We start from the raw sequence: 23392 nt of genomic DNA, 5'->3' as shown, positions 1-23392 counted from the left end.
TAACGATTCTCGAAAAAAAAAAAAAGAGTCCTCGTAGATGATGCAATTGATACAAAACCCATATACATTAGTCGACTTCTAATATGGTACCTCTTTGTACACTCCCCCAGCCTGTTCAAAGGCGGTGAGACATATGCCAGATAAAGAATTAGAGGATAGCCAAACTCACCGACAAGCCGCCAATGCTTTTCGATACGACGCGACAAAGCAACCTTCTCGCCAACTTCGGTACACGCTGGTGACGTCAGTTGGATTTTAGCCAGATCGGCTTTGACGCTAAGAACACGGCCTCCAGTAGAGGTTGAGCCAATGTTGATGAGGAGAAGCTCGTTCTTGACGAGCTTCGAGACTTTGGTTTGTTTCTTGTCCTCAGTCTTGACACCAAGCAGACGACGGAGGAGGAATAAGCTGATTTCCAGTTCTACGTAGCAGGGGTGAGTTGTGGTCGTAACGGGAAAGTCGATAGTACCTACCGGTATAGATTTTGGGCAGCTTCCCAACCTCACCCAAGACCTGTCCCACCAAACGATCAGCTCTGCACAGCGTAGGGTCAATCCTCGTGCCGACACCAATGAGGCCTCCCGGAACAGCGAATGACAAGAGATTGTTCTCCGCATGCAGAGACATGATCCTGCTGAAGATTGGTTTACACTTATTTCGTCCAGCACTGTCCTTCGTAACAATTCCTGGACGAATCTCAACCTCTTGGCCTAAGCGAAGGACACCCTTCAGAATGGATCCTCCAGCAACACCACCCTTGAGCTCGTCAACTTCCGCTCCCGGCTTGTTTACGTCGAAGGAACGGATGACAATCAATCGTGGATCAGAGGTGAAGTCTCGAACAGGTATAGGGATGCGCTTGACAATGTATTCGTTGACCGCGTCGATGTTGTATTTCAGTTGTGCGGAGATAGGAACGATGGGTGAAGATTCAGCGACAGTCCCTTTTGGCATATCAGCAACGTAACAAAAAAAGACTGACACATGACCACGGCGAACCTTTCACAAATGCCGATATGCTTTTCTGATGCTCGAGCGCCTGCTCCTCTTTGATAAGATCCACCTTATTTTGCAGGATGATTATATGTTCCAGTTTCATGATCTCTACAGCCGCCAGATGCTCCGACGTTTGGGGTTGAGGGCAAGTTTCATTTCCAGCGACCAAAAGCAGCGCGGCGTCCATGACGGCGGCTCCGTTCAACATAGTAGCCATCAGAATGTCGTGTCCTGGACAATCAACAAAAGAGACATGGCGGACAAGCTTCATTCTGTGCCCACATCCAGGGCGTTCGCATGGTGGGTTATCCTCCTTGTCTGAGCGGTAGGATCGGTAGCATCCTGGTCTTGGACATGCTTCGTTTTCGCATTTGTAGATCTAAGGGACATAGATATAAGAACCCAATCGGCAGGTAGTTGGTGTATAGAGCGGCGTACTTTTGCATTGGCGTACCCAAGCTTGATCGTAATATTTCGTACAAGTTCGTTCTTGAATCGGACGGTCATAACTCCTGATATCGCCTTGACCACCGTCGATTTCCCGTGCGCGACATGTCCAATGGTTCCTGCATGCTGTTAGTTAGATTCCTACATGTATGTTTCTGCAGTCGATCACCCACCTAAGTTTATCGTGGCCTTTCGTTACCAAAATTCAAATCCATTCATGATCGTAGGGTCCTAATCACACACCTGTTTTGATATGACTTCTGGAGAAAGAGGTGTCAAATTTTCGACGGCAACCTCGATTTTTGGGACATCTTCTATTACATCGTCATCGTCCTCATCCTCTGAATCGGAACCCTCCTCGCGTTTTTGTAGTGTTTCTTCGCCAGCCATATTCGACAAGATCTAGTAAGAGAGTGATTAAGGTTTCCTCGATCGCCAATCATTGACTCGATAGATTGAATCGGAGTTTCAACTATTTGTTTGTCAATGTCTCTTTCGGAGGTTGCAGACGTTCCAACGACCTCCGTTTTGCCTCCGTTGAACCTCACAACTATCATGTATCTGCCATTATTTGTCAGCTGTGTCTACTTCCCAAGATCGAGAAGCTCGTTGACCGCATTTTCCCACGCGTCTGGGGTTATAACGCCTGTCTAACGATTTTTGAACCTCTGCCGTCGTTGTTCCCCATCCTCTACTTTTTGGTGTAAACGCCTTGATACCAAGCAACGACGGACAGCGACCTTTCTATTGATTCTCGTGACTTGTCGTTTATCTCATCGTCTCTCCCAATGGCAAACCCTCCTGAGATGTCTACGTCCCAGTCCGCAGTGACTGTCAGAGTTTCCGCGTTACCGTCCTCAACGATGCTTCTCACATCCCGCTCAATGTCGCACGACGCGTTATCAGTGATCTCAAGCCCGAGAGTTCGCGCGCAGACGGACTCGGCTCTTCTCAACCTACCAGCCTCTTCCAGCCACCCGCTGAACAGGGTGTCTGCCAGTCCATCAATTAACCCGCCGACCTCCGCTTCTACCCCAGTTCTGTTGGGCGAGGCTCTCAAGTCAACCTTCCGAGCAAGATCCAGATCACAAGCAGTCTTCCCTGACGTCGCTCGTGCAAAGGCAGAGTGCAACTCAAACTCGCTTAGTGGGGTTTCCTCCTACTGGTGGAATAGGATTCAATTTCTTCCTCGCCCTTGGGAGGATCGATCGCAAGAGGGTAATGCTGTTCCCGTCGAACAGTCCGAGAGCTGGAAACGCACCAAAGAGGTACCGGGCATCCTTGATGCAAAGTATCTAAGCATATATGCTAATTTTTTGTCAGACTGTTACTCGGGCGACTGCTTCAGCTTTGGGTATCGTTGGACCTATTGCTTTGGAAACCTTGGCTGCCAGCGTTGACTTGCTAGAATTCGCCCCTGTTCCAGGGCTGCAATCCATCGCCAAGGCTCTGCTGAACATTTGGGAGGCCGTGCAGGAGGTCGATGTATGTATTTTGTATCTAACTAACGCATACAGTTTACTTGACTTGTCATAGACGAACCGTCTTGCCTTCCTTCGTCTTACCCAAAGATGCGCCACCCTGTTATTGTCTGTCCGAGATGAGATTCATGCCGCAGGAGATGCAGTTTGTGAAGAGCTCACGGTACCACTACGGAACATGGAAAGGTCGGTTCATTTATTTATTACCTGCAGCTACTGTGGCTTGTCTCATGGCAAACACCAGATCTTTCAACGAGATTTTGAGTCTAGCAGAAGTTCAAGGCAAGATGCCCTTTCTCAAGCGATACCTAAGAAGAGAGGAAACGGCGCGCGAAATTAGCCACTGCCACGTTGATCTGGATCAAGCGTTGACGTTGTTTTCTGTATGTATCCCCACCGTTTTGAGCACCATTATACTAATCATAAAATCAGACTTCAGTTCAAATCCGAACGCTCAAACTGGTTCAAAGTCGCGACTTCAATTGCTCAGAATGCTGCCTCGAACCAGTCTCAGAACGCAGCCCCAATCTGTCGTCGGCTGCAGACGCGACTCCTTGTGGTTCGACAATTACTACGCCAGGACTCCCGCCCTCTTCATCTCATTCATCTTTGGCAACTCCAACATCCTCAGAAACAATCTGCTCCTCGCAGACTACGTTATCGATCCTTTCGGCCCTCCGCGAGCTTCAAACGCTGCAGAACCAGAAGGATGAAAGATCCGATTTGCAGGACTTGCGACAGCTCATGAGAGCCGCATTGCAAACGGGGAGCGATTCTGATATGGTTTGCTTCTTGCAGATTGCCAGAGAAGAGATGCTTGAGGCCATCAAAACTCTTCAGCGGACCTTGGAGAGCGGAAATTTTGAGACGCCTTCTGGAAACCATGATGCTGATCAACCTGGGCATCAGAAAGATACTCTTCACCAAGAGTTCATTGAGAGTGGTATTGACGCTCTGAGACGAATGAGTAAAGGTGCTGAGACGACGACTCTACCAAGCTGGACCATAACTAAGTAATTCTTCCGCGGCTTGACACGTCTTTGACATCTGACGATTTGACAGGTTTGAGGTGGATGCCGGCCAAAAGATTGGCATTGGGTCTTTCTCTGATGTTTTCAAAGGTACCTGGAAGGGACGTACGGTCGCCATCAAAGTCCTTGCGGAATCCACTCCACAGAAGCTCTTTGTTCGTGAAATGGAGGTGTGGAAAACACTCAAGCATCCGAACGTTCTGCAGCTGTATGGCGCAAGCAGTGCTAGCTGCGATCCGCCTTGGTTCTTTGTCAGCCCTTACGAAAAGAACGGGAGTTTGGTGGAGTTTTTGAAACGAATCGCGATGTATCCCCCTTATGGTAGAGCGGATATTGGACTCGGATTGATCGTCGCGAATTTACCCAACTCGAGGAGTCGTGGCAGCTTTGGAAAGGGATGCGGGAAGGTGTTGAAAGAGGGGGACATATATCGGATCATGCAAGAGATTTCAAAAGGCATGGAGTATTTACATCGACGTGGAGTCTTGCATGGAGATTTGAAAGTCAGTTTTCTCGCTTATTCCAGTTCCACTGACTAAATCACGCCAGGCTTCGAACGTTTTAGTTGATGATGATTGCAGATGCGTCATATCTGACTTCGGGCAGAGCGAGATGAAGTCGGAGGCATCCCGAATCAGTGGTATACAGTTTCGTGGTAGGCATTGACCTCACTTTTGATATTTCTAAGGCTGACCGTTTCCTGTCAGGTGGCACTCTTCGCTGGCAATCACCCGAGTTGATGGGTGGCTTGAGTACCCTGACTCCTGCCATTGACGTTTATGCGTACGCCATTTCCTGCATTGAAATTTTATCGATGGGAGAAATGCCTTGGCCTCTGATGGATGACGACGCTGTTCGATTTTTTGTGCTGAGTAAGTATTCACGGTCCATCTCAAAGCCGCTACGATGAACAACATGCTTCGTCTGACAGAAGAGAACAGCCGTCCCGTCATTCCCCCCGACTTCACTTCGCCAGCGCTTTGCGAACTTCTCCGACTGTGCTGGCATAGTGACCCTAACGCCCGTCCTTCCTTCTCCACAATCATTGCTGCACTCCAAGAGCTGCGTGATGCTGCTGGTCCAAGTGGCAATGAACTTCTCACCCCCCAGATCCCGGAGCTGCCTGAAAATGAAGAGCATCTTTCTCCTGATATGTGTCCCACCACCCCCCAATCTCCGCGAACGTCTTGTAAGTGGCGCACATGTTTTTAAGTTCATGCCCTGACCAAACCCAAAGCCCCTACTTTGACATCTACCTCTGTGAGGTCGTCATTGAATGCATCCTTCCACAACTGGGACTTTGTCAAGGTGCCAACAGTAGGAACACCAACGCCACGGGTGGAGGAGGAGATCATCTCCAATGAAAGTCTGTCGATGCCTCAGCCTGTTTTGTATAAGCCCTCGTACCCGCCCAGCTCTACGACTTCATCCTACGCTAGCAGCACTGAGTTGGATTCCGATGAGGATATCGACGGTCCGCGGCATGATAGGTATGACTCCCCTACCCCTCAGGATCACACAGCTGTCGAGAGTCGGAACGAGCGCCGTTATCGTTTGTTGCTGAACCACAAGTTTCATCCTTCACGTAGGTTCTTTCAATTTCTTTTATGACCTGATTGCGCTGAACTTCTCGCAAAGTGACTCTTCCGTTGTGGGAACCGGTGTCAGTTCAGCTTGGCGACGTCGGCTACCTGTCCAAGCCAAGTGGAACCTTCGTCACGCTCTTCAACGCCTTCAAACCGGACAAGACTTCGAATGGTCTCACTGCTGGCATGCCCTCTATCGCTGGGTATGGCAACGTGTCCAGGGGTAGTCAGCGTCAAGACAAGAGAAATGCTGCACAACGAGGGATCGATGCGTTCTCTGGACTTTTGACCTTTCGTAGCAAGAGTGACATTCCTGTTTCGTACGTCTTTCGCGATTCCCCCCCTCCATTCGGGATTTTGATTGTGTCTTTTGAACGATTAGGCGACGCGAATCCTTTCTCCTCCGAGCGGGACACAAGTCGGCACACATGTACACGGAGACGACTGAGTATCAGTACATAAAGAAGCTCAAGGCTCCCAAAGCGTGGTTCAAGGCGAATGCGGGTGCCATACTGAATATTTATGGCGCTACGCATAATATTCAGAAGGAGGAGATTTTGTTGGGTGAGCTTCTCTCATCCTCCAAAGTCGGCCCAGCTCAGTTTCGCTGTTCTTGTTTAGTCATTGGTGCTCTTCAAACACCCAACTATGCCCTCTTTGTTAGCCACAGGCATCCAGACGGACAGGCGAGTTTTACTTTGTTTATAATTTGATACCAAATTGATTCCTTTTTTCGTTGCAGGCTCATTTCAATGTCTTTTCGTCTCAAAGAAAGGGCCAGCCTTGGGGAACGTTTACGACTGATACGAAGATGCCCGCCGAACAAGGTGGGCCATGCTACGACGAACCTATACATGAAGAACATATATCTGCAAGCAAAGTTTCGAGCGTGGGGTGTCCTCAGAAAGCCGTTCTCATCGCTCGGTTACGATTTAAGCCTGACGTTCTCGAGCCTACGTCCCTATGAGAGCGGAATCTTTCTGCTCTAATCTCGTTCCGCCTCGCTCTACACCGCGTACCTTTTAGACTATTCCCACATATCCTATACCCCCACCGCAATCCACGCCTCCTGTAAGTATTACCAACACTTGTACTATTTATGTAAGAATTATGCATTCTATATACAGATCAGCAACTACATTTTTAATTAAACGAACTAAAAGATGCCAAATTTGATCGAAATTACATTGCGTTCGAGCCTAAGCTCGGTGTCGTGCAGGTCTACGTATGGTAGCCCTATGTCGTCGACGGTCGTAATTAAGGGGATAAGTATAGATAGGTAAGCTCGAATCATGTACTTAAACAGACGCAGCTGTGCGATAGCCTGATAGTGTATTGCAACATCAAGACCGTATTCCACAAATTTGTGGTTCGCGGCGGTGGAGTTATGGTAAAAGGGATGAGTCACCGATATCCGACTCGGTGGTGTCACTGCTAGCAGCGCTCAAAAGGAATCTTTTTGTCCTCCGTGTGGAAAGCAAGCTCCCAATGGGGTCATATCGAACGACCTGGTAAGGTCGATCAAGATTCTTGCCACCTGAGCCAAGAAAACGCCGATGCATGCGGACGGCTCGATCCCTTGATTTATCCGATTTCGAGTCTTCTTGGATTTCGGGATTGAGACCGTTGCAGGAGAGTGTGCATCTCATCAATTTTGCGACGAAGTCATCCATTGGAGCAGAAGGGGAGGGTATCCCTGGGAGTGGCTTCGCTATTTGTTGATGATACCGAAAAGGTGTGAAGAAATTTTTCTGAACGCTCAAGACATCGAACATATAATCCAGATATTCGGAATGGAGTTCGTCTGCTAGTCTCTCCTGCTCCAGTGGAATGGGATGAACAGACGTTAGAGATTCAATGCGAATCTTTCCTTTGGAGACCATGATAGTGGTGTGGTCGAAGGAGTACCAAAGGCTCCGGCTCTGAATTTTGGCGATCGCTTCATAAACGTCGGTGCGATCGCTATATTCAACATACCTCCCGTACGCTGGTTCTGTCATGATGCCAACAATCTCACCATCAGAGTTTGTGACGTGACCAAGAACTTCGAACGTGAGGTCTAAACCTCGCAGGAGATTATGTGCTATGGGGGAGTTCAAGGCGAGAAATTAAATCTGGGGCGTTTAAGAACGAACCTCGCATTATTCGATCCAACATTCTTCGATACTTCTCATTCCATCCCATAAAAAGATCAACTAATGCCCTTGAGAATAAAGCAGCGTTGGCACCAACCAAAAATACTCACCCTCCTTCCCGTCCCAGATGCCCTGATGCTCTTCGGGAGAGATCATCTTGGTCACCAATATCTCCCTCTCATCAACCAAGGGCGCCCAAGGTGGAGTAGTAACCTGATACAGTTTTCTCTCCCTGTACACTAGGCTGTACGTCCCGTCTTTCTTGGTTATGAAGTACGCCCAGTTTTTTGAGCCGAACGGTATGGTTGAGAGGAGGGTTTGAATTTTCTCGATTCTACCGTATAGACCATCCTTGATCGCCTCGTCGATTGCAGGATCTTTGCCCCACGTTCCAGAATACTCTGGAGGAATTACAGACGGGCCCTGAACCACGAGGTTTTGGTTGCCTCTTCTGAGGCATATTGTCTGCCCCCCGCATTCCTCGCGCTCATTGTCGCAACCGACATAAAATGTGAGGTTGCTTGGGTATCCTTGACTACCAAAGGACATTGCCGGTCCAGGGCCCTATAAAAACCCTTGAGAAATCAGTTGGTAAATGGCTTTTGGTGGACGGAGGTAACGAGTCAGTGTGGTACGCGGACCCACAAAACTCTGATTAAAGTTGATCAAAGGTCTATATTGAGTGAGCGCTGTCACAAGGATGTGACGCCGTCAACCTGTCACGGCGTTGCAAGGTTCTCAAAAGGGAAATTACTTTCGCCGCCACACTCTTTTGTAAGAAAATATGAAGGAGAACACACCGAGAAACTACAATATCAACGTCTACACAAAAAGTACGATTTAACTAATTTCTTTGGGTGCGTTGTGCTGTCGAAGCCCTATTTAACGTCTTGGTTCTCATTTTTAAAAGTTCAAGTTATCCCATCGTCATCAACTCGCCGCAAAAAAAAACTCAGGGAACAGAACTTCTACAAGTATTTCCACTGACTTAATGCCCATATACGCACAGGTACAGCCTCCACTCCTTACCACACTTTCACCTCAATCGGCAATAATGAGAATGGCATTATTCCAAGCGCCGAGGACGTTTATCCTGGCGCCGAAGGAAGGTGCGTCCGTTATGCCAATTCAGTATGAGTATATAATACTTATTGAATACGCTGAAACTATGTTCTATGCCCCTTCCTTCGCGTCCTTTCCCATTCCCAGTATGTGCTTTACTTGCGCTGCAGATTGTCCGCGCTGCGGTCGACGACATATTCTAGTGATATCCCAGTGCAAGCAGTGGTATAGTACTGGAGGGGTGTGCTTTCAAACAAGCCATCAGTCCGACATGAAGCCGAAATCGGCAATATGTCCACCTTGCCTAGCCCGCGGTTGACTTGCCACAGTCATTGCCCACCATCTCATATCGAGGAAACGGACACACTTGTTGCGCTCCCATTCGTCTCGACCTGCCCTATTGCTCTGCTCCATCCCACCCCGCGCCTGAGATGTCTCCTCCTGATGCAGTTTACCTCTGTGCGTCTTCCTTGCTGGAACCGCATGACTCAGGTCAATCTTGAACGAGTGATGTTGTGCTTCCGTTCGTCACGTCGAATTTACCTCTGTCGTAAAAATGGCCGCAATCATTCCGACCCGCCTTGCAGCTCTGCTCCCTCCCCCTATCCCGCCTGGGATGTCTTCTCCTGCCTAGTTTACCTGTGCGCCTTCCTTGCTGGAACTGTATAACCCGGGTCAAATTTGAATGAGCGACAAATGAAATTCTGGCTCGAGATGCCGGAGTTTCTTGCAAGATATCGCCAGGAGCTCTCCGTCTGAACATCTCTCTGCTGCGCTTGCTGGCTGCACTGTGGTCTTCAGACTCAAAAATATTTATGTTGACGCGCTTTCCCTTCTGCTGTCTTTCTTCGCTCGCTTTCTCCCCTCCTGATCGCAACGTCTTTTTTCCGGCTTTCAGACTGGACAGTTTTTCTAACTAGCTTTTTGCTTCTCCAAACTGCAATGTATCCTTGGGTTTAATTGGCAGTACAGCACCTCGCAATATTTACAAATCATCTATGATACACACGGACGTTAAGTAAATTACATCCCTGTAATGTTTTGAAGTGTGGTGCAATTATAGACTGCAAATGGATATTTCGCTATCGGACGTGGCGTCGCTATTATCGTTTATCGGCAATGGCTTGTTGAGTGGGACTCTCTGCCGGTAAGGGTGGAAGAGAGTGAAGGAAATGATTTGTTCATTTCGTTTCCGATGGCAGGGAATAATTGCCTTCCTTGAAACTGCAATTCGCTTCGGGGAATCGAAGGGGAGGGGTGTGATCAGATCGTCATGTAATATTGTTTTCCGATGACGGCTGGAAGCTGTACCGTGATCACGATCACGAGAAGGCCTGGCAGGAGACCTGCCGTCGCATAAATTTCCATAAAGATCGTATATCCACGAATCGTGGTATCCATTCAAACCAAGAAGCATGTACGACATCAGCCGAGGACGCTCGGGGGATGGCGTCGGTGGGAGTAGCATACGCGGAGTCTGGTGCCAAAATCGCGGGTTGCAACTGAGAGCATATCCGCTTTCGAGTTGCGCAAAAATGATTTCTAGCTCCCGCCAGTGAAATATCTCTGCCTCGCGTTCCATCTCTGCCCTGTCGTCTTCCGAGTATGGACGAATTCCGTACAAATCCAAAAGGCGAACTTTGCCATTTGCGATGAGAACTTGACCGGTGCTGATACCAACGAATATACAGCCATGCTCTTGTAGCCGAGCGAATGTCTCATAGACAAGCGTGCGGTCGCCAAGGGCAATAGTTCGTCCCCAAGCAGCTTCGGAGACGATTCCCACTACTTCCCCGTTGCGTCCAACCAAATGACCATAAATTTCGAAAGTAAGGTCCAAATCGCATATGGTTCTAAGACCATACATCGCGCCTTCCACGCGCTTTAGCCACAGGTCATCCCAGCTGTAGTAAACATCTAGAAATCGTGTAAATTTGCTATTCTCCAACGAATAAATCTTGGAGCTCCATACCTACAGGTTTACCATTCCAAACACCTCGTCTTTCCGCCGCATCAACCCACTTGGTAACTTCGATTTCATCTTCGTGAATCAGGGTCGCCCAAAGTGGACAGGAAATCTTATGCAGGGGCCTCTCCTTCTGAACAATTCGATAGCCCCCAGAGCCTCGGATCAAGTATCCCCAATTAGTTTTTCCAAACTCTATGCCACTCAAAAGGCTTTGCTGAAAAACGATTCGACAGCGCTCAGTCGGATTTCTGATTGATGAGAAGAAAACATACAATTAAACCAAGTTGAAAATTCTCCTCTTGAAATAGTTTATATTGGAGTGCATTACTATTAATCCAGTTAGGATCCTCAATATCTTGAACGGTTTCAGCCTCTATAACCAGCAGATTACCATCTTTCCAAAGTACATAGCGATGGCTTTCCCAGCAGAGGCCTCCAATGAACGCCACCATGTTGCGAGGAATTACTCCTGACGTGCCTCCCATCACGGGTGTGTGTTGACGGAGAAGCTTCGCGTCCTGTGAGAGACCGGTGAAGCGGGTCACAATTTGTGGGTCCAAGTTGTAGAGGCGGTTAACGTTATCTGAAACGCGCGGGGTTCGAATTGTCGCCAATTATTGTTTGTGTCTGCTGTTAGCTTTCTCTGTTCTTTAACGCCGTTTTCTGGAGGAATTTGTTGACCCGACACTTGAACCACTACTGGAATGACTCCGAGTCGCAATTTTCATTTTCCTTTCAAATCCAGTGACCGAGGCCAGCTCTCGCTTGAGAATGGACTTACAAAATCCAATACTTGTCTCAACAACAAACTAAGGGTATAAAATCACTTTTCCCTCAGTTGTGTGATCAAGGTGTTGACTGGCTTTGGACATTTTTCGAACAGCCGACATGCCTCCCTTAGCAGTCCCAATAGCTTTACCTCTCTATAGCAGAACTCTGCTTTTCTTTCGGCCTTATTTTGGGACGGCGGGCGTTCGTCGTTCTATACAAGATCCCCAACTCTTCTCGAGAAGGGTACGTATATTTTCCTTCTCATCCTTGTTCTTGAGCTCGATATGTGTGCTATCCAGGTCCATCTTTGTCCACGCTGCAATCGTACATGGCCTGAAAAGGTCAGGGGATGTCCCGCCAATCCTGGTGGTACACTTTGCTCTACCCCGCAAGCAGTCAACACAAATCCAACGGCAAAGGTATGCCACCACTGTTCCAGGAAATAGCCAGTCGTTGCGTGAGTACTTCACTCAGTTTGAGGCGATCTATTAAGCATTGCCTATTAGAAATGCACCTGTCAGTGGTAATCAGGACGGTAACGGCGCGTACCGTTCTCAACATTGCTAGCCGCTCGTAGCTTCCTTCGAGCTCACTGGTGGACATTCCGCGTTGTGCAGGACTGGATGACGCTTTAGCCCTGTGAAGCTGTAACCCCGACACAACAAAATCTTGGCCTTGAACGGCTTGAATAGCGACGTACGCTCCCTCGGAGTATCCGGCAGTCTCTCAGCACTCTTCGGCACACTCGTCTTCCAAGTTTTTGGAACTCAACTCTCCTGGACAATCTTTTCCTGGGGCGACTCTTAATCGTTGCTGCTTGGGTCATGCTACTTCCACTTGGATGATTTTACGTTGGAGCTCTTATCTCTGGACTTATGGGATGACTCTCTGTGGTTTCTACTTCGGCTAATTCTAGGCGACGTAACTTCCATCCCGTCACATTCACCGCGCCTTGTTCCTTAATATCTCGCCAGCATTTTCTCTCGGTAATTTATTTCGTCATACACCTTAGTCACAGTCAGACATTTAGACCTCTCATGTTCCTGTAGGCATTTTTTTTGCATACTTTCCAGTAAATAACATTCACCTAAGAGAGTGTTTTATAAATATGTTTCAGGAGTGTGGCGTCGTTGGGCCTCTGGTCAAGTCCGGAGCATTGAAGGCCTCCGATTTATAGTCTGAAATGACTCAAATAGGGCCAACCAAGGGGGCACCACCAAGGGCCAACACAGTCTGAATGGCTGTGATATCCCCTGCTATTAGGTATGGACGACGCAGAATAGCCAGTTCGAGCGAAGACGAAGTCCTTCGAAAATGACTCCACTTAAGTTGGTTCATTAACCGGCTTATATAGAAACTCGTTACAGCCCGACCGGTATATCATTAAATCCGAATTTGAGTCGTTTACTGTAATCTCTGTAACCGTGATACTTGTGTAAACCTTCAAAAACCTCTGCACTTCATCATGATGACCTCAAGAACACAACAACGCAAAATCAAGATATCATCATCAATTACGCGTGGACAGATCCCAGATGAAACACTGCGTTCAATTCTTTGATCGTTCCGCCTGGAACGGCGACATCGCGGGAAATGGTTGCGTCTGCAATTCTGTTTATATTTGAAAAAACCTGTCAGAGGTTGCTAGGATTTGGAAAGGAGGACGGCGACATACACTAAATTAACAGAGGCAGTCAGCGTCTGCGTGGGGGGAACGTCGTCAATGACTTCAGGTTTTTCAGTGGTGGAGGTGAAAAAGACTCCAACAGAGCCGGCCTAGTCATTATATTCATATTCAATTTAATTCTTACGATGTAGAGAAAAAATAGACGCACAACAGGGGGTTGCTGGGCCCCAGCGGGAACCTGGACAGCTTCTTTGAAGGAGATGGTGGCCTTGCTCCCAGGGAACCTGGCTTGGATAAGCTGTCCAGCGAGATCGGCGCCAGAGCTAGCTTTCCCGTTGATGGTAACGACGGCATCCTTGGAGAGCAGGCTTTCGATTCTGCTGACAGCGCTAGCGGTATCGGTGTCCTGATAATCGCACTGAGATTGACTTCAGCCCATTGGGAGAGGGAGTAGACAACGGGGCCGGGACTGAAGGGATTGGAAGACATTGTGGATGAGTTGGTTGACCTGGAAATTAGAAGAGGGCACCCTTTATACCCAGCAGAACAAAAAACATGTACCAATACGAAAAAGCTTCCTGCTGTCGTCTGTCGAGGGGTACCGTCAGGTGTTCCTGCTATCGTATGTCAAGTGGCGCCGGCACCATGAATGCTCCGACTGACGTGCTCGCAGAACTGTTCTCCTGGTGTGAGTGATCATGGACGAAGGCGGTCTGTCTAGTTCCCGTAATTACAAGGGCCAGGGGAGTTCAACCAATGAGATTATTGTTTCGACACTCAAATGACAGGGTTACAGGACGGAGTTCCTGCTGCCAGGTGATAAGCGGGGAGAAAGGGTGAAATGCAAATTTGACTTACCGCAAACTACTGCGGCAATATGATCTTAATCGACCAGTTGATTCGATGCGATATCATTTTTTCAACGAGTGACAGGTGGACGCCATGACTGCTCCAACTGACGTGCTAGCAGCGATTTTTTCTCGTGGTTTGAATAAACCAGATGAACCCAGAATGAACAGTGGTCTGCACACTTAATCTGTCTCAGCATCGGAGGTGGTAAAACCGATGTAGGTCTGTCATCGTCCTGAGTATAAAAGGGCCATTCTGGGATGGAGTTCCTGTAACTTTGTGATCAGCAGAATAATGGGTTGGAATACAACTGTGCGTCCTATTTCGGGCTTGGTTGAAGAACAAAAAGTGCAAAACTTTGGCGTTACTTGCTGAGGCCGCTTAGAGAGTCACTTTGTTTTGAGCAAGGTCAAAACAAATCACAACACCTCCGAATTCTGTTTTCTTCTCCAAACTGTCGCTATCCGACACCATCCAGGACCAGGTCAGCACTCGGATGCGTCTGAAGGGGCCCGATGCTCTGCCACCTTGTAATTGCATTCTTTATTGTGTATCGAACCTGCTCTCTGCGCCTGCCACTGCAGGGAGTACTATGCAGACCGTGACGGAGTCAACAACTCTTCACCTCTCTGGAGTCTGCACTTGTGCAGATATCTGATATGGTGCCTATTCTGGGGGTCAAGAGCTGATCGAAATTATTTGCCAAGTCCTTGCCAAGTCTCGCAGGGCTTTATCTGATTCAAAATTCAACACTCTGATCAGCCACTGTACTCTCAGTGTTGTTCCTGCACCGGGTTGTCTCAAAGAAACTTGCTCAACGGCCTCTCTTTCGCTCCAGAGACTAGGCTTTGAAGTAATAGTGGGACCTGACTCAGGTGCTTGGATCGCGCATCCCCGAATTCAAGTCGGCCGCCTCAGGATATAAACCCATCTACCTGTCGTTCCCCTGAACTTACGCAGTATCACGAGCACCGCGCCTGTCAGAAATCCAAATCCGTCACTCGGAGACATCGCACCTGCGACTTGGCGTTCTGGATCGAGTGTAGACGGCAATGTTTTTCCCCATCTCTTGGAGACGTCTATAGAAGCCAATGTCTTGCTGAAACTTGGAACCATTGCTTTCCTCTGGCTTTTGGATCTCAAACGCACCATTTAACATTCACAGCTATGTCCTTTCCTGGCCAATATGTACTTAGAGCCTCTCCCTTTTCCGGAATCGGCGGCATGTTTGCCACTGGGAATGGCATCGACGAGGTTGTCACCACTGCTGCTGAAGTACCATCGACTTTTGACGCTCAATTTGTTAGTACCCGTCTTTGCGCGTCTTCTGTCTGAAAAAAACTAATCGTGCTGGTTTGCCACTACTAGTGGGATGTCATTGCCGTTGAAGGCAAGGAAAACGTATACACCATCGTTCAGCGCACATATAGGAGTGCTCCTGGGGGAAGCTGGTCCCTGCAGGAAAATTCTGCTGTTTACCCAGTCCCCGTCATCACTTCACAAGGGTCTGCCGAATGGCGCATCTTTCCATCCGAGGAGAATTCTGACGCATTCACGTATGTGATTTTTCAAAATGTTTTGAAACGTAGCTCATTGCGATTTTTAAGCATTCAACTAGTCACCACGGCACTTGGTGTGGACCGTTATGTTGGAACTAATGATGCCAACCAAGTAAGCAACTTACGTTCTCTCAACGCTTGATTCAACTGATCTTTTTGATTCATCCAGGTTGTCGTTATCAGCATTCCCGTTGTCGCTCATCCGGAACAGGACATACCCCAATGGAAATTTTTAGTGAGAAATTCTTAATAGGTACACAAATCTTGGAGGGTGGTCAAATTCGATGAAATATTGCAGTTGTAGAGAGATGCTGCAAAGCAACTGCAAAGTTCCAATTTAATGATATGCTCATTTACCGATTCGTGGCGGACAGACTCCTTCAAGTTGCTTTCAAGGGTAGCCTGTGGCGGCTCTTACGACGACCGCGATTGCAGGGCAAAAAAACACTTCAAAACATTCTCGTTCATTTGCAAGGTTTGGGTGCCTGTTTGGACAAAACACCTCGCAACTGTCCTGCGGGAATATACTGCAAATTCCAAAGTCCTAGCTTTCTACATAAGATGCCCATTCGTAGTTTTCGACGTACGCATCCATACACGGTCCAGAACGGTGACCCCGATGATCCTTGGCTGACCTCCCTATGATTCTCGACCACCAATGACCTTGATAATGTTTTCGTATACCGTAAACACAATTCCTCCACTCAGCTAACAAACAAAGTGAGATCACATCCACAGCACATCCGAGGCTAAGATATACTCACCACCAGTCGAGCCAGGCGGGGCGTCGTGCCAGTCCAAAACCGAAGTATACCCTCTTCCGTGAAAATGCGATATGCACAGTGGAAAGAATTCCGATATTGTGCACGAGCCTCTAGAGATTGCATCCGGGTTTTTATAACGCTATGACAGTTTCGTTAGGTGGGCAGCCTGAGGAAAGGAATCCTGCAAACGCACTCGAGGGGCATTGTTGTATAAACAGTGACGAGGCCCGCAATTCCACCGATGCCGAAAGTGATAGCGCTGGGAAGGGGTTGACCAGGCCGGGATGTTGATTGCACGAATTGCTTCAGCGTGGCGTAGGTCGTGAACCGGATGGCGGAGTTGGCGCCTTGTCGCATCATCTTGGAATCAAATGTCGAATCAGAACTAGAACGAGGTAGACATGACCAGAGGGAAAAAAAGACGCACAACGGGGAAAAGACCGCGATAGATTCCAAAGATGCCTTCTTGTCGCACGATGGATGTTGTGCCGTGGATTAATCCACGGTATTGTGGATTTGGGCGTTTGGCGTCATCGATGAGCTTTGTCCTAATAGAAGAAAGTTATGTTGACGCATTCGAGAAAAACAGTTTACATGCGTACTTTATTGTCTCCGAAGGCGTGACGGCGAAGATGGCCTCCGTCATCCCAGCTCCTAGCCCAGCTAACAGACATGTTTTCGAATGAGAACGCTACATTATGGGTACACTTCGTACCTAAAAGACTTCGGGGAGCGCTGACTTTGCCCTCAATGCACGATCGTTAGAATTTGAAAGGCAATTGACAATGAAAAAAAGAAAAAAGCTCACCTCGGAATTCGCCAACATCTGCTTAAAATGGTCGTAACTGACGAAACGTACCCCAGCCTTGACAGAGTTCCCAACCACCAAAGCCGTACATCCTGAGTAAAGCCCCACGAAGCCCTTGGTTTTTAGAGTATCCTTGATAATAGCAATAGGGCTTTCTCTCTATTTGACGGATCAATCGAAACACGGTCACAGAAGCCCACTATCTTGCCTCACCTTCCCGCCGAATTGGGACCGAGTTTTGACGAATTCCGTAGGGTATGTCAGGAATCTGCCAAGCTAGATCCCCTGAGCGGGATAGAAGGAAGACGAGTGGGGGAATGTGCTTACGCTTCAACTGCACCTGCAGTCGCGCCAGCAAACCTGTATCCAGTGGTGTAAGACGAAAAATAGACGGGGTAGTTTTGGATGCTTACAAGGAGTGTAGGGGTTTTTCCTTTTGGAATGGCATGGTCGACGTAGACGTGGAAGGGGGGTGACCAGGACCTGGAGGCGAAGAAGATTTGGCGGTGTGGATGGTAGCGGAGCCCGAAATCCCGATAGTGGCTACATTTATTACCGACTATCATGTCCAAGGTCCTCCTCCTTAGGGAACCATCGCAAGGGGTCCCAGATCGCTACCAAACCACTCTAACTTCATCCGGGTACCGCACGATCTGTGTTCCCGTTCTCGAAACCGTCCACACCAACCTCAACGCTCTCAAGGACATCATCAGGGAACCAAAGGCGTTCCGCGGTGTCATAATCACCAGTAGACGGGTCTGCGATGCGTGGAAACTCGCTTTGGCTGATTTGGCTGAATCTCCGCATGAAGATAGAGAGGGGGTAGGTTGGTGCGATTAACACGCTGCATCTCAGCGGTCAGTTGAGGCATCATATCTATCCAGCACGCTGGTCGACGGTGCCGTTCTATGTCGTGGGACAGGCCACGGCTTCGGCGCTGAAGGAATTGGAGAGTTTGTATGCCGGTATTGGGTTCTGTCGGTTAGACATTCGAGGGGAATCTTCTGGCACGGCTGAGCAGCTTGGTCACTTTATTTTGAACGACCGGACGTCGCGGTCTGGACAATTGCTATATCTCACTGGAGACAAGAACCGTGATACCCTACCAAACATTCTACCAGGCGGTGGAATTGAACTTCACCCTCTTCGTGTATATGAAACTCAGGGCTCATCTACCTTTGAGCAGGAATTGCTCGTTGCTTTGGAATCATTTCCGAAAGGTGGATGTGTATCTTCCTCTCTCTCTTTGCATCACGCTAACCATCTTATCAGATTATTCTGCATGGTGGATCGTTTACTTTGCGCCATCCGCAGCCGAGTTTGTGACGCCCATCCTTCGACGCCACTTCGACTTCTCATTGTCCGAGAAAACCGGCAGGAAAATGAAAATAGCTTCGATCGGACCTACTACCGCTACTTTTCTGCGTGAAGTGTTAGAGTTGCAAGTGGACGCGGTAGCTAGTAAACCCACCCCAGAAGAACTTGTCTCTTCTATCGTTGCCTTTGATCGGTCTCATGAACTCTAGCTCAACGGACCCGACGGAAGGCGCGCCGTTCTTGGTGAGCCGCATTCCGTTGACCACAATTTATGCGAATGCTTACTTTGGACAGTCGGCTCTGAATTGATTGCGTTGAATACAGATGCGTATTTTATCCGTCTACGCTCGCGTAGTCTGTGAAAGCGCCAGCGTCTTGATCCATGTTCGAAGACTTGAGCGCCTGGATATTCAGCGCACGTTTGACTTTTGAACGCTTTGAACCCATGGGTTTACTGGACGAACGTGTTCACTAAAACGTATCTACGGGGATCTTATCTATCGTAAAATAAGAAGAACACAGAGATAGGATTTTGGCTGCGAATTTAGACTAAAAATGCCAAGACTCTTACGATTGCGGGGTAATTCGTCATGTGGCTGTGCTGGAACCGCCTGACTTACGCGTGCCTCCTCAAGCTGTATAATTTGCGCTATCATATCAATCCCCTTTTACCATCTGCCATTCATCAGGCCTCTTGACTGGTCATTGACATCGCCGTCAACAACCAGGAATTCCTCTTTTAACCATCGGTCATGGTGAGCAGTCGCGTTTCATATCAACTCCTCGACGCGCACTGCAGGGATTCGGAGCCAATTTGCGGCTCTCCAGAATCCAGATGAACCCTGCACACCCAATCATCATGCACAAAAACCAATCTAACATATATTCAGCCGACTCAGGTTCAGAACCGGCCAACCGAATCTCCGCACTATGACAAGTTCGACCACGAAGCTCGCAAAAATCTGCAGCACAAGGAGGCCTTGAGGGTCGCCCTGGGTAGCATATTAGCACCCGTGAGTCATTGCGTTATTTACTTGACATCCTTGCGAATTTGCCGCTGAATGGCTACGTTGGCTCATTGGCAAGAAACGCTCCCCCCTCGCCCAAGGCTCCCGCTCGTCCTCAGGGACCGCCAGCCCGGCCTATCCATTTCCGCTTCCAGCTACTCCGCCTATCCCGCCCTCCACTTATGGAGGCAGTCCGATCGACTATTTGCATCCCATGCATGGGCTGTACCAGCCCCATCCACACACCCCGTCGCGGTTAGGTCGTTCGGTAAGCTCAACCTCTCCTACCCACCCCATCCACGGAACCCACAATTGTATCTCTTCATCCAGCAGAGCTCACATTCAAACTCACCGCGCGAAACCTCTGCGTCCAACTCCCCACATCCGTCGCCGCTACCAATCCCACCAGCTGCAACAGCAGATAGCTCTTTACCTGAGCCGGAAGGGTTATCCCCGCTGCCGCCTAGCGCCATGTCAGTCGAGGGGGCCGATGCAGTCCCGCGTGTTAGGGGCGTCCCGCCACCCCCGCATGTGGTCCGTCCCACACCTATGCCTGTGCAGAGCGGAAGGAGGCCTACGCCTCCCAGCCTGTTTGCGGGGGATGGGGGCAGTGTGCCGCCGTCTGGAGCTGCCACCCCCAGGGCCAAGTTTCTCGAGACGTTGGGGTCGAAAAGCGCTTGGGATGCGTTGATTCATGGTTCGTTTTCTTAATTTTGTTGAGGTTAGAGGTATGTGGGACGCTTTTTAAATGTTGTATCGTGTACACCATGGAGTTGTAAGCTTGTGCGGCTGTAAAGTTTTAGTTGTTGTACCTTTTACTTTTGTCGTTCTGTAAAATTGTAGTTAGTTGTTATAAGCATGGGTTTTTGTTTCGGTTGATGAGTCTTCTGTGACTTCTGCTCACAGTAGCGACGAAAGCGCATCCGAATCCGGGCCACTCAAACAGCAAAAGTGAATACTTACGACCTCTTCCCTATAAAGCTTGCGTACATGGTAGAAAGTTTACTCAGAGCGTCCACAGCGGTTGAGAATCATTCCTTTCATATAGTTTAATGGCTGCCAATTTCATCTTAGGCGATATTTTCACTATGCAAGCAAAAGTGAAAACGCTCAAAATTTGCCAAGTCCTATTTTCGCGTTACTGCCATCATTTTGTAAGACAACTAAAAGCAATGTACTTTTATTTGAAGTTGGCGGCGGGGATTCAGATTGGAGTACAGAGTAACAAAACAAATAACTGCTCAGAAAAGGAACGGAGAGCGGGAACGCTAGGGGGTTGAAACGTAGGCTGTTGGTTTAACTGCGACATAACAATGAGCAAGGGTTAACCGGGGGAAAATGAACAGACATCATCTAACACTTACTCAAAAACACCCCAAGTCGTCCAGCAATCTGTCCTCGTCGCTCTTGAACAGGAGTATCCTGTGGCAAAGAAGGGAGTCCTAAACTCTCAGCTGAAGCAATACACTGAGATACTGCATGCACGGGCTGGAACGTAGTTAGAAAGGGGTATAGCATTCGATTTGGATAACGCCCTGAGGGCTCACCGGTAAAATTTGAGAAGTTCTTCACGGTTTCGTGGGTTGGGTTCGGTGAGCGGGAGGGGGTAACCATGTTGCTTGATAGGAGTTGGATTAAGGAGAGTTCCCTGGTCGCTCGTTTGAGAATTAACAAGAATACACGGAAGTTCGTGGATCTTCTGCATGAGCTCTTGATGCGCCTCGTGGATGGTGGCTGCGAAATTGTCCATGTCGCCTTCCAAAGCTATAACGCTGTTGAACAGATTGTTTCCGAAGATTTCGAGGTTGGTCTTGAAATAATCGCCCGCCGCTCCAACGATCGCATGTTGTGGTTGATCTGTGAGTGATCTTTGTGCTTAGCACAGCTGGAGGACACTAGGCGGATAACTTACCATTAGATATATATATTCAAGCCAGTCTCGGAGATTGATGATGCCTGCTGGAAAGCCTGCAGGATAAGCTCGGACTGCATTCAAGGAAGATACGGGAGAGGGCGTTTATTGCGAGGGCGACTTGGGTAAGGTGGAAGATAGCTCGGTTGGTTGTCACTTATGAGACGTCCTATGTTGACAGTTATAAAGCCTGTTCGAGTCCCCTATCTTGTCGTCAGCCTCCAGATCGAGTGACCTTTTTTATCGAGCGAAGCCGCGTTAGGCTCATGACCAGGTTATTAATGTCACTCTCGCCAACGTTGCGCGATATCCCGTATGAAGTCTGAAGCAGAAACTGTGCCAAGTAACTCCAGTCAATTCTTGCCCTTCGTCAATCTGAAAACCTTCCGAACCGGGGTGTTGATGGCAGTTGTCATTCTGCCTCAATGTATCAGAGCTTGCTGGGCCGTGAGAGGGCTCAAATTGAGGGGAAACCCTTGAGAGAACTTGAAGAGAGAGAACGGGGCTTTTACAGTTAGAAAATGGTGATCACGTGCACAAATTGTTCAAGCCCCCCTCTCTTCAGCGATTTTCTGGAGCTCTTGTTTCTAAAATAGCCGCTATGCGGCATGCAAGTGGTATCTCTTCTCTCCCGCTCTCAGCTGAAGCAATACATTGAGGTACTGCATGAACAGATGTGCTCAGAAAGGGGTAGCATTCAATTTGGACAGCCTGAGACTCACTTCAGCTCCTCACCTCCCCGTCGTCCTCAGAGCTTCTGCAAGACAAGTTTGACGCTTATTCGTGCTCGTACATAGTTTTCTTTCCATAAAGCCGTTCTACTACGATCTGACTCGAATTCCTTCGCAGATTTCCACTCTCCCTCACTGAGTCACTGCGAAACCCGAAGGTTGCCCCGCCTTCGTACGTCGTCGCTTACCTTCCATGCAAGGGTTGAACGTTGAACGTTGAACACTGATCCGTGTTTTTATTTTCTGCCCCATATAGACCTCCGCCCACTATGTGCGCGCCCTTATCACTCTCATTTATCTTGTCTTTCCTTACTCGCTGCACATTTAGCTTTATTTGAGCAATGTCTTTGGACAATCCCTTTGTCGCGCTTGAGCCAGCCATTATAGCCGCTTGCGCCAACCATGAGAAGGACAATTTCACAGTGCCTGGCTACAGACGCCTCATCAGTTTCGCCAACTACATTATAAAATTTGGCGACTCCCGGTGCTTCTCCTCCGAAGTCCAAATGCACGACCACTTTGCTAAAGTTACCGAAAAGGACCTGACTGCGCCACGCGTGCCCTTAATTTATCACAGCTTCAAGCATGGACACCTCACATTTGCCATTATAGAGCCTTTACAGCTGATTCCGGTTGCGGAAGACATCTTTGTCCAGAAGGTGGCCGATGCCGTTCTTTGGATGTATAGCCAGACATGCCCTGCTGGTGTCACGCTCGGCCCTCTGGGATCGGGCTTCGCGTGGCACGAAGTCTTCAAGGATTATCGTGCGCCGCTGCCGTTCACGAGCATTGTTGCCTTGGAAAAGTATTTGAATGTGGTCTGAGCCCGTCTTGCTCCATCTTTACTCGCCTGCTGACCTCTTACATCTTTCGCAGGCTGTTTCGCTGCAGCAGCGAAGACAGAAAGATCTAGCCAATATAAGCATCTCTGGCGAGCGCTTGATGCTCACTCAGTCTGACATGGATCCCAGCAATTTCGGCATCGATGATACCGGGCGAGTGGTTATATTTGATTTTTGCGAGATAGGCTGGCTGCCGGAATCTCTTGCCAACTATACGCTTCTCTGCACTGGGCAATTTGCCTCCAAAGTTGGTGCGCGCGTGTTTGGCGACCACCTTGACTCTGTAAGGGCATCGTCCAATCTGGCTTCGCTGGTCCAGGTAAAGGTGCTTCTATGTATGGCAGCCAGACCCACCCTCGGTGCGTCAATTTTATGATTTATCTAGAGTGTCATTGAGCATTGCTCATAGGTCTCGACAAGGACGGCAACCGTATCAGCAAAAATGATGGTTCCATGGTGGGCCGTGTATAGATAGATATATTGCATGTCCATGCAAAC

At 48.7% G+C, this 23392-nt stretch overlaps 11 protein-coding genes across 11 annotated transcripts; 6 read left to right on the top strand and 5 right to left on the bottom strand.

The window, feature by feature from the left end:
• Positions 1-22: 22 nt before the first annotated feature.
• Positions 23-1833, bottom strand: LACBIDRAFT_184293 (uncharacterized protein; the record flags this gene model as incomplete). Its single annotated transcript, XM_001879676.1, has 7 exons — positions 23-111; positions 170-421; positions 474-944; positions 1000-1375; positions 1435-1562; positions 1617-1632; positions 1687-1833. The coding sequence occupies 7 exons, from the start codon at positions 1831-1833 to the stop codon at positions 68-70; spliced, it is 1434 nt and encodes a 477-aa protein (XP_001879711.1). The 3' UTR covers positions 23-67.
• Positions 1834-2231: 398 nt separating this feature from the next.
• Positions 2232-6508, top strand: LACBIDRAFT_318864 (uncharacterized protein; the record flags this gene model as incomplete). Its single annotated transcript, XM_001879934.1, has 14 exons — positions 2232-2711; positions 2767-2928; positions 2980-3110; positions 3169-3307; positions 3357-3937; positions 3987-4458; positions 4505-4610; positions 4663-4827; positions 4887-5144; positions 5193-5540; positions 5594-5861; positions 5924-6105; positions 6163-6227; positions 6284-6508. 14 exons carry the CDS (start codon positions 2232-2234, stop codon positions 6506-6508), a joined length of 3582 nt encoding a protein of 1193 aa, XP_001879969.1.
• Positions 6509-6926: 418 nt separating this feature from the next.
• Positions 6927-8225, bottom strand: LACBIDRAFT_326099 (uncharacterized protein; the record flags this gene model as incomplete). Its single annotated transcript, XM_001879675.1, has 2 exons — positions 6927-7624; positions 7787-8225. The coding sequence occupies 2 exons, from the start codon at positions 8223-8225 to the stop codon at positions 6927-6929; spliced, it is 1137 nt and encodes a 378-aa protein (XP_001879710.1).
• A 505-nt stretch (positions 8226-8730) lies between these two features.
• LACBIDRAFT_326098 (uncharacterized protein) lies at positions 8731-9372 on the top strand (the record flags this gene model as incomplete). The annotated part of the gene is made up of 4 exons (XM_001879933.1): positions 8731-8785; positions 8909-8979; positions 9047-9197; positions 9326-9372. 4 exons carry the CDS (start codon positions 8731-8733, stop codon positions 9370-9372), a joined length of 324 nt encoding a protein of 107 aa, XP_001879968.1.
• Positions 9373-9677: 305 nt separating this feature from the next.
• Positions 9678-12081, bottom strand: LACBIDRAFT_293856 (uncharacterized protein; the record flags this gene model as incomplete). The annotated part of the gene is made up of 6 exons (XM_001879674.1): positions 9678-10655; positions 10711-10921; positions 10980-11290; positions 11489-11516; positions 11807-11908; positions 12028-12081. 6 exons carry the CDS (start codon positions 12079-12081, stop codon positions 9796-9798), a joined length of 1566 nt encoding a protein of 521 aa, XP_001879709.1. The 3' UTR covers positions 9678-9795.
• A 911-nt stretch (positions 12082-12992) lies between these two features.
• On the bottom strand, positions 12993-15070 carry LACBIDRAFT_326096 (uncharacterized protein; the record flags this gene model as incomplete). The annotated part of the gene is made up of 8 exons (XM_001879673.1): positions 12993-13089; positions 13154-13254; positions 13314-13482; positions 13964-13972; positions 14066-14128; positions 14514-14532; positions 14911-14931; positions 14971-15070. The coding sequence occupies 8 exons, from the start codon at positions 15068-15070 to the stop codon at positions 12993-12995; spliced, it is 579 nt and encodes a 192-aa protein (XP_001879708.1).
• A 108-nt stretch (positions 15071-15178) lies between these two features.
• LACBIDRAFT_326095 (uncharacterized protein) lies at positions 15179-15801 on the top strand (the record flags this gene model as incomplete). The annotated part of the gene is made up of 5 exons (XM_001879932.1): positions 15179-15256; positions 15323-15510; positions 15544-15625; positions 15683-15748; positions 15784-15801. 5 exons carry the CDS (start codon positions 15179-15181, stop codon positions 15799-15801), a joined length of 432 nt encoding a protein of 143 aa, XP_001879967.1.
• A 155-nt stretch (positions 15802-15956) lies between these two features.
• Positions 15957-17533, bottom strand: LACBIDRAFT_293855 (mitochondrial tricarboxylate transporter; the record flags this gene model as incomplete). Its single annotated transcript, XM_001879672.1, has 10 exons — positions 15957-16221; positions 16278-16416; positions 16471-16637; positions 16705-16825; positions 16880-16940; positions 16993-17023; positions 17086-17244; positions 17299-17353; positions 17413-17445; positions 17499-17533. The coding sequence occupies 10 exons, from the start codon at positions 17531-17533 to the stop codon at positions 16153-16155; spliced, it is 870 nt and encodes a 289-aa protein (XP_001879707.1). The 3' UTR covers positions 15957-16152.
• A 116-nt stretch (positions 17534-17649) lies between these two features.
• On the top strand, positions 17650-18611 carry LACBIDRAFT_318859 (uncharacterized protein; the record flags this gene model as incomplete). Its single annotated transcript, XM_001879931.1, has 3 exons — positions 17650-17911; positions 17970-18305; positions 18358-18611. 3 exons carry the CDS (start codon positions 17650-17652, stop codon positions 18609-18611), a joined length of 852 nt encoding a protein of 283 aa, XP_001879966.1.
• Positions 18612-19154: 543 nt separating this feature from the next.
• LACBIDRAFT_326092 (proline-rich protein) lies at positions 19155-20364 on the top strand (the record flags this gene model as incomplete). Its single annotated transcript, XM_001879930.1, has 5 exons — positions 19155-19157; positions 19293-19415; positions 19539-20106; positions 20136-20184; positions 20316-20364. The coding sequence occupies 5 exons, from the start codon at positions 19155-19157 to the stop codon at positions 20362-20364; spliced, it is 792 nt and encodes a 263-aa protein (XP_001879965.1).
• A 2029-nt stretch (positions 20365-22393) lies between these two features.
• LACBIDRAFT_318857 (uncharacterized protein) lies at positions 22394-23365 on the top strand (the record flags this gene model as incomplete). Its single annotated transcript, XM_001879929.1, has 3 exons — positions 22394-22870; positions 22929-23253; positions 23304-23365. 3 exons carry the CDS (start codon positions 22394-22396, stop codon positions 23363-23365), a joined length of 864 nt encoding a protein of 287 aa, XP_001879964.1.
• Positions 23366-23392: the final 27 nt, after the last annotated feature.

This window comes from Laccaria bicolor, genomic scaffold (genome assembly GCF_000143565.1).
Source record: "Laccaria bicolor S238N-H82 LACBIscaffold_9 genomic scaffold, whole genome shotgun sequence".
NCBI lineage: Eukaryota > Fungi > Basidiomycota > Agaricomycetes > Agaricales > Hydnangiaceae > Laccaria > Laccaria bicolor.
Note: the sequence above shows the minus strand (reverse complement) of the source record. Positions and strands in the feature narration are given on the sequence as shown.